Below are 10005 nucleotides of genomic sequence, written 5' to 3'. Positions count from 1 at the left end.
TCTTCAAAGGTAAATGATTTATTTTGGTTGCTTTTCTTATTTTTGTGAAAATGTTGCCTGCTGCCAGCAGAGCCTAGCATATCATTATGCCATGATAAACTTACACAAATGCTTGTCTAGCGTTGGCTGTAAAGCATATTTTGAAAATCTGAGATGACAGTGTGATTAACAAAAGGCTAAGCTGTGTCTCAATATATTTCATTTGTGATTTTCATGAATAGGAAGATTTTCTAGGGATATTTATGTCTGCTGCGTTACGCTCCCGGATCCGGGTTTGAGAGTCGCACGTGTAAATGGAACGTAATTACCTTTTTTTAGACTTTTCTCTCTATGCGTCTTCTGACCAAACACTTGAGCATGATAATAGCATGCTATTCAGCGACTATTCGTTTGAGGTGGGAATTGAATAAAAGATTGCACCACCTACTTTATTCTGCACCGCTATTTACAGCTGGATAAGAGCTATTAAGAAGAGCTGGGTGAATGAGTAATCCGTTTGGATAAAGGAATTATAAATATAAATGACACTTGTTTTTAGATATATTTTACCTCAATATCACTGGAGACAAATGTGAAACCATTCATATGGCAGCAAACTGAAGCATATCAACATATCAACTTTCCCACAGTAATCTAATGTCTTAATTATAGGCTACCCTGACTGTCTCTGTTTCCTATTTTTATCATGTTAAATATTAGTCACTATCAGTATCGACCGCCAGTAGGCCTAATAACCACACATATTCTACTGCCAATATACTGTTACTCCCCTTCAGTTGGTGTAGCCTACATTATCATTCAATTTAAATAACATTGTTTTGTTTACCTTAATTTGCTTCCTCTGTAAACGCCATCACGGCCGTGTGGTTGTTACTGAGGATCATTAGCAAAAGTTGATAATATATATTTTTAAAGATAGTGCAGGTGCAGGTAATAGACGAGGGTATAGCCAACTATTGTACACAATTCTCCCTATTAGAATTCTATGTACACTAATCTTACACCATTACCATGGCTTAAAGAACGGAATGTGGACATTTTCTGAATGAATCAAACCCCCGTTTTCTTTCTCTCGTGCATAAAAGCTCTCCAAACCTGTTTTTTATGATTCAGAAATGTTTTCCTAAACCTAAATAATCTTCAAGATCAGAGTATTTTTTAAATCGACTAATTGGTACTGAAACGGAGATGAATACGCATATATTTAGATGTCTTTCATTAATCATTAATATTCTGAACCCGCTCTCTCGATATATTCTAGTGAGTCTGTCGACCGAAATTCTAACTAAAAGGTACACCGTATTTAAATGTACTGTAAACCCTACTGAATGAAAACTCGACAAGGAAATCCACTCACAATTCAATTAGTAAAGCATACTGACACCACAATCTATTCAATAAGTCATATTGACACCATAATCTATTCAGAAAAGAATACTGACACCACAATCTATTCAGTAAATCATATGACACCACAATCTATTCAGTAAAGCATATTGACACCACAATCCTTTCAGTAAAGCATATTGACACCACAATCTATTCAGTAAAGCATATTGACACCACAATCCTTTCAGTAAAGCATATTGGCACCACAATCTATTCAGTAAAGCATATTGACACCACAATCCTTTCAGTAAAGCATATTGACACCACAATCTATTCAGTAAAGCATATTGACACCACAATCTATTCAGTAAATGTCTGTTGGGTTAGGGTTAGGGCTAGGTAGGCTTGAACAAACAAGACGAACTGTCAACAGACAGACAGAAAACACAGGTATAAATACACAGGGGATAATGTATCAAAACATGACTGTAAATTGCTTTGGATAAAAGCATCTTGCTAAATGGCATATATTATTATTAAAATATGTTGGCCAGCAAGTGGGATGATTGTTAGCGTGTGAATGAAATGTATTCAGAGCACGCAGGGTATGCGACTGAATAAGATATGTCTGAATACCAAATACTGAGAAGTGCGTAGGAAAGGTATACATTCTTAAGTCTGAATCAGCCCCTTAGACACTACAATATATTTTTAAAATTTAACTAGGCAAGTCAGTTAATAACAAATACATATTTACAATGACGGCCTACCCCAGCCAAACCCGGACGACGCTGGGCCAATTGTGCGCCGCCATATGGGACTCCCAACCACAGCCGGATCTGTCGCAGCCTGGATTCGAACCAGGTACTGCAGTGATGCCCCTTGCACTGAGACGCAATGTCTTAGACCACAGCATCACTCAGGAGACCAATTCATATTGACACCACAATCTATTCAGTAAATAGTATTGACACCCCAATCCATTCAGTAAATCACATTGACACCACAATGTATTCAGTAAAGCATATTAACATCACAATCTATTCATATTGACACCAAAATCCATTCAGTAAAGCATATTGACTCCACAATGTATTCAGTAAAGCATATTGACTCCACAATGTATTCAGTAAAGCATATTGACTCCACAATGTATTCAGTAAAGCATATTGACTCCACAATCCATTCAGTAAAGCATATTGACTCCACAATCTATTCAGTAAATCATATTGATACCACAATCTATTCAGTAAATCATATTGACATCACAATCTATTCACACTGACACCATAATCCAATCAGTAAAGCATATTGACTCCACAATGTATTCAGTAAAGCATATTGACTCCACAATGTATTCAGTAAAGCATATTGACTCCACAATCCATTCAGTAAAGCATATTGACTCCACAATCCATTCAGTAAATCATATTGATACCACAATCTATTCAGTAAATCATATTGACATCACAATCTATTCACACTGACACCATAATCCAATCAGTGAAGCATATTGACACCACAATCTATTCATTAAATGGCTGTTTATTTGATTCCTATGTTTATTTAAGCAATAAGGCCTGAGAAGGTGTGGTATGTTGGCCATTTTAAACTGGGTGGTTTGAGCCCTGAATGCTGATTGGCTGAAAGCCATGGTATATCAGACGGTATAGTGTCTTATAGTGTCTTGTAGTGTCAAATAAACAACCATTTACTGAATGACTGTTCTCTCTGTTACCCCACGGCAAGCGGTACCGGAGCGCCAAGTCTAGGTCCAAAAGGCTTCTTAACAGCTTCCACCCCCAAGCCATAAGACTCCTGAACAGCTAATCACATGGCTATCTGTACTATTTGCATCCCCCCCCACCCACCCACCACCACCGACCCCCATTTTTACGCTGCTGCTACTCTCTGTTTATAATCTATGCATAGTCACTTTATCTCCACCTACATGTACATATTACATCAGTTACCTTGACTAATCTGTACATTGACTCTGTACCAGTACCCCCTGAATATAGCCTCGCTACTCTTATTTTGTTGTTGCTCTTTAGTTTTTTGTTATTTTTCCATTTTTTTACTTCAGTTTATTTTATTAAATTATTTCTTAGCACTTACTTTTCTTAAAACTGCATTGTTGGTTAAGGACTTGTCAGTCAGCATTTCACTGTAAGGTCTACACCTGTTGTATTCGGCGCATGTGACAAATATAATTTGATTTGATACCATGGGTTTGACAAAACATTTATTTTTACTGCTCTAATTACCTTGGTAACCAGTTTATAACAGCAATAAGGCACCTAGGGGGTTTGTGATATATGCCCAATATACCACGATTCCGGGTTGCGTCGTGCCTAAGAACAGCCCTTAGCCATGGTATATTGGCCATATACCACACCCACTCGGGCCATATTGCTTAAATATACTCAGCCTAAGGACTGTTCTTATGCACAACACAAAGCGGAGTGCCTGGATACAGCCCTTAGCAGTGGTATATTGACCATATACCACAAACCCCCAAGATGCCTTGTTGCTATTATAAGCCCGTTACCAACATAAATATAACAGTAAAAAAAGAACTTGTGTCGTAGCTGTGGTATATTGTCTGATATACACACCGCTGGAATGCTGTTTCAGCCAACCAGCATTCAGGACCCAAACTACCCTGTTTATTATGACAGATAATGACCACCTTCTGATCTGCTTCATAGTACACTCGTTTTGTGTGGCCAACAAAACTGTTTAAAAATAATTCTGCATAAATTTTATTTTCATAGATATACAGGTAACTGACAAAATAATGGAAACACTTGAGTAAATGAAGGATACAAAGTATATTGAAAGCAGGTGCTTAATTAAGTTAATTAAGCAATTAACATCCCATCATGCTTAGTGTCATGTATGAAAAATGCTGGGCAGGCCATTATTTTGCTAGCCCCTTTTAGGATGACAATGCCCCCACCCACAGGGCATTAGTAGTCACTGAATGGTTGGATGAGCATGAAATTATGTAAACCATATTCCATGGCTGTCTCAGTCACCATATTTCAACCCAATTGAACACTTATGGGAGATTCTGGAGCGACGCCTGAGACGGTGCTTTCCACCATCATCAACAAAACACCAAATTATGGAATTTCTTATAGAAAAATGGTGTCGCATTCCTCCCATACAGCTCTAGACACTTGTAGAATATATGCCAAGGTGCATTGAAGCTGTTCTGGCTGGTGGTTGCCCAACGCTTTATGTTGGTGTTTCCTTTATTTTGGCAGTTATCTTCTACCAATGACTACCATTGACTGTAAGCTCAGAAATATATTGTTTTGTCATGGATCCGTGCTCGTTCAGGTGCAGCTGTCAGCTACATTGGTGCCAACCTCATCCCACCTGATTTCCAAATGTTTTGTTGGTTGACTTCTCAGCGATAGGGACTCTATCTCAATAGTATTTTCTTGATTACTCTCTCCTGGCGTCCTTCTCAGAATTAATTAGAGGATGAGGTCAAAGGGGAGGAAATTGATCTTTCAGATACATCCTTCGCTTTCAGTGCTCTGGCCCATGTGCCATAAGGTGCTTCCTTATTCAAACTCCAACTACATGTAATTATGGTCAATTATTGTAGTGGTTGAGGACTTATGTGCCTGCCGCAACGGCCAGCTCTCCTGTGGCATCTTGTTCCCCAGAACCACCGGGATGTCGCCCAGGGTGGAGAAGGTGTTCACACGGTGCAGTCGGTGGGATGTCATGAAGCTGCTGCTGTTTCCCCTTGGCCCTCGACCCCCCACTCCTCTGTGACGGGGGAAGAGGTCGCGATGACACAGGCAGGACAGGAACTTGTCGTGCAGCGACGCGTAGATAAATGGGTTGTAGCACGCCGAGCTCATAGCTAACAGGTGACACGACACTTGGATCACGTTGACGTGGCTCTTGCCCAGGATGGTGAAGTCAGTATCCAGGTCGCGGATGAGATTGACCACCTGAAGAGGGAGCCAGGAGAAGGCGAAGCAGAGCACCGACACAAGGAGGAGGCAGAAAGTCTTTCTTCTCTTTCGCCCCCAGTTCATTTGATTGGAAACAGGACCCGCCGCCATCAAACCAGAAATGTTCCTTTGTCTCAAGTGGTAGGAGATAGCGAGGTAGGATGCAGACACAGCGGCGAGTGGCACAAAATAAGAGAAGAGCAGGACAAAGCAGGAGTAGACAAGGCGTCCCCGCTCCTGGCCATGCCAGAACTCCTCACAGACGACCATGTGGAGACCGGTGGCGCTCAGGTCCAGGTAGCCAATGTGGAGAGCCGTGGGAGTGGAGAACGCAAGGCTACACAACCAGATGGCAGCCACCAAACCCCAGCAAAACTGGCAACCCAACCGTCTGCGAATGGGATAGGCCACAACGACGTACCGGTCCACTGCAATGGCTGTGAGTGACAAGACGGCTGCGAAAACCGTCGCCGACTGCATCAAGGTGACAAAGTGGCACATGAAGCGTCCGAAGAGCCACCCTCGCTTGTCGAAGGCATAGGAGGCCGTCAGGGGCACGCAGAAGATGCACATGACCAAATCGACTAGCGCCAAGTTGCCGATCAGGAAGTTGGTGGTGTTGTGTCTCTTCTTGTTAAACCCGATGAGGAAGAGCAGCAGGAGGTTGCCAGAGCAGGCGACCAGGATCACCATGGAGTAGAGAGGGATGAATAGGGGCTTCAGGTCAAATAGGAGATCCAACCCAGTGAAGGAGGAGGAGGACGATGAGGAGTAGGCAGGGAGAGATGTGTTCTCTACCCAAGAGCAGTTCAGAGAAAACTCCCTGTTGTCCATCCCTGTAAAACACAACAGAACAGGGAATACATCAGAGAAACCAACATCAGAGAAACCAACATCAGAGAAACCAACATCAGAGAAACCAACATCAGGGAAAACAACATCAGGGAAAACAACATCAGGGAAAACAACATCAGAGAAACCATCATCAGGGAAATAATCATCAGAGAAACCATCATCAGGGAAATAATCATCAGGGAAATAATCATCAGGGAAAACAAACTCAGAGAAAACATCATCAGGGAAAACATCATCGGGGAAAACATAATCGGGGAAAACATCATCAGAGAAAACAACATCAGAGAAAACAACAGCAGGGAAAACAACATCAGAGAAAACATAATCAGAGAAATCATAATCAGAGAAATCATCATCAGGGAAATCATCATCAGGGAAAACATCATCAGGGAAAACAAACTCAGAGAAAACATCATCAGGGAAATAATCATCAGGGAAAACATCATCAGGGAAAACATCATCAGAGAAAACATCATCAGGGAAAACAACATCAGGGAAAACATCAGAAAAAACACCATCGAGGAAAACATCATCAGAGAAAACATAATCAGGGAAAATATCATCAGAGAAAACATCATCAGAAAAAACATCATCATGGAAAACAACATCAGGGAAAACATCATCAGAGAAAACAACATCAGGGAAAACATCATCATGGAAAACAACATCAGGGAAAACATCATCAGAGAAAACAACATCAGGGAAAACATCATCAGGGAAAACAACATCAGGGAAAACATCATCAGAGAAAACATCATCATGGAAAACATCATCAGATAAAACATCAGAAAAAACACCATCGGGGAAAACATCATCAGAGAAAACATCATCAGAGAAAACATCATCAGGGCTAAATCGTACTACAATAAAGAAATGCAGGTCAGTAAAAAGAGAAACCAAATTTTACCCTTGAATTAATGTTAAGGGGTACTTTGGCTGTCAAATCGCATATTATCAATGGTGTAATTGTGATATCTCATTCATTGTCTATTTCATCACCTCATCATAGTCTCTCATAGCGTGGTAAAGTTCTGAATAATGATATTTAAAAGGCTAATTATCATCTTCCATATTCAACAACACCTACGGAAATATCAGTCGGGATAACCTTTGAAAATGAACTATGCCTCTTCAACACTTTGCCTCTCATTTGCAGGCTATGTGATTAGTCTATAGTTGAAATGTGAAATGATTGAGACTTGTTGGTATTCAGAGAGTTTTTCTGAATAGAGGTTATTTGCATTTTCTACATTTTAGCAGACGCTTTTATCCAGAGCAATTAGGGTTAAGGGCCTTGCTCAATGGCACCTCGGCAGATTTTTTTTTACCTGTCAGCACTGGCATTTGAATCAGCAACTTTTCGGTTACTGGCATAACGCTGTTAACTGCTAGGCTACCTGCTGCCCCGTTTGGATTGACCTGAGCTGACAATGAGGTGCACTTTGCCCTGGACAATATCAGTCTTATGTAGTAATACATTCAGAACTCTGTTGCTTTCTACATTTCCCCCTCTATCCTTTGCTATTGTTGGGCAGAGAGAACATGCCCGCCATTACAAAAATAAACATGTTCCATTCAAAAGTCCACAGCTACATTCAATTTAATGTTGGGTGAGGGGTGGGGGGTGAGGGGGGGGGACAAGGCAAGTTCCAAATGGTATTAGCAAACGTTCTGAATCTGATCTGGACTATTAAATAATACGATTAAATCATGTTCAGATTTGACACGGATAGACCACAATGTGTGTATTTAGGTCATGGCTAAACAGATTCTCCAAATGACAATATGGGTCAATAATAAAAGTGGGAAAGCTCAATGTGTTCATAGATATGAGTCAAACTGTATTTCTGAGCTTGGTGCAGAGAAAACACGAGTCTGAGGTGACTGTGTTTCTGTGTGGACCACAGGGGGACCTTGGTGTGAACTGGACCATGGGTAAACTTGAAGAAAATTCATCATGTTAGCCTAATCCATTTTCAAAAAGACAGATAGAGACATAAATCAGGTAAGTCCTTTACATAATAAATGCATCTGTGAAGGAGAACCATATCATTCATGATTTCATATTTATCAGGGCTGTACGGGACTCAAGAGTATGATATCTCAGGAAAATGTATCATGAATTAATTAATGAATCAATGAAGAGATAGATGGATGAATGAATAAATGGATGGATGAATGAATGAATGGTTTAAATAATGAAGAGATGGATGGATGGACAAATAAATGGTTGGATGAATGAGTGGTTTAATTAATGAAGAGATGGATGGATGAATACATGGTTGGATGAATGAATGGTTTAATTAATTAAGAGATGGATGGATGAATAAATGGTTGGATGAATGAGTGGTTTAATTAATGAAAAGATGGATGGATGAATAAATGGTTGGATGAATGAATGGTTTAATTAATTAAGAGATGGATGGATGAATAAAGGGTTGGATGAATGAGTGGTTTAATTAATGAAAAGATGGATGGATGAATAAATGGTTGGATGAATGAAGGGTTTAATTAATGAAGAGATGGATGGATGAATAAATGGTTGGATGAATGAATGGTTTAATTAATGAAGAGATGGATGGATGGATGAATGAATGGTTTAATTAATGAAGAGATGGATGGATGGATAAATGGTTGGGTGAATGGTTTAATTAATGAAGAGATGGATGGATGGATGAATAAATGGTTGGATGAATGAATGGTTTAATTAATGAAGAGATGGATGGATGAATAAATGGTTGGATGAATGGTTTAATTAATGAAGAGATGGATGGATGGATGAATAAATGGTTGGATGAATGAATGGTTTAATTAATGAAGAGATGGATGGATGAATAAATTGTTGGATGAATGGTTTAATTAATGAAGAGATGGATGGATGGATGAATAAATGGTTGGATGAATTAATGGTTTAATTAATGAAGAGATGGACGGATGGATGAATAAATGGTTGGATGAATGAGTGGTTAATTAATGAAGAGATGGATGGATGGATGAATAAATGGTTGGATGAATGAATGGTTTAATTAATGAAGAGATGGATGGATGAATAAATTGTTGGATGAATGAATGGTTTAATTAATTAAGTTTTAGACCCGTAGCTCTTCACGACTAGAGTTACTGTCCATGCATACTTGTCTACTAACATAGCCACTAGTCTAGGAAGACTGTATAAACCATAAAGTCGGTGCCTTTGCCTATAGTTGTTGTTCCATTGTGGAAAAATGTTAATGCTCACTCACCTGACTAATAAATTGGCTTAAATTTCAAACATTTAAATCAGTTGACATGCAAACAAGATGTTTTCTGTATCATACTGTATAGTGGTCTTGTATCAAATCAACTACAGTCCATGGTCATAGTGTGAAATAAATGTATTCCAGAATTAATATCATCTAGTAAAAAATGCAATAATTATATTACGCAAAAGCATGCACACTTAATGTCAAAGAAAAATCCCAACTTATTTTACAATCCACGTTTGAAATATCCTATATTCTTTCATTTCCCTTCGGAAGCAGCATTTCTATAAATATATAACAAAAACACATTGAATATATATTGACCTTTTTTGTTGTTGTAGTTGAGCAACTTCAACAGAGATCCAAGAGAGATTCTTCAAAGCAACTCTTGTGAGAAGGATATCTGCACAGCTCCCTCCGTCAATGTCTCCCTTCAAGTAGTCCACCTTTTCACTGCTGCATCTGAATAAGGAGCAATCTGACTGCTAGGGGGGGGGGGGGGGGGGGCTCCACAGACGTATGATTTCATTTGCTCGAGTCGCCACTGCTGACTATTATTAAATGAAGTACATAAGAAAGTTTATATAATTCTGAATGTC

At 39.5% G+C, this 10005-nt stretch overlaps 1 protein-coding gene across 1 annotated transcript; it reads right to left on the bottom strand.

Moving 5' to 3' along the window:
- Positions 1–4922: 4922 nt before the first annotated feature.
- On the bottom strand, positions 4923–6143 carry LOC139374367 (prolactin releasing hormone 2 receptor). Its single transcript, XM_071115404.1, has one exon. The coding sequence runs from the start codon at positions 6141–6143 to the stop codon at positions 4923–4925; it is 1221 nt and encodes a 406-aa protein (XP_070971505.1).
- Positions 6144–10005: the final 3862 nt, after the last annotated feature.

The sequence above is a fragment of the Oncorhynchus clarkii genome, chromosome 19 (genome assembly GCF_045791955.1).
Source record: "Oncorhynchus clarkii lewisi isolate Uvic-CL-2024 chromosome 19, UVic_Ocla_1.0, whole genome shotgun sequence".
Classification (NCBI taxonomy): domain Eukaryota; kingdom Metazoa; phylum Chordata; class Actinopteri; order Salmoniformes; family Salmonidae; genus Oncorhynchus; species Oncorhynchus clarkii.
Note: the sequence above shows the minus strand (reverse complement) of the source record. Positions and strands in the feature narration are given on the sequence as shown.

Coding starts and splice junctions, on each gene's coding strand:
- LOC139374367 (XM_071115404.1), bottom strand. CDS start 6,143: ATGGACAACAGGGAGTTTTCTCTGAACTGCTCTTGGGTAGAGAACACA.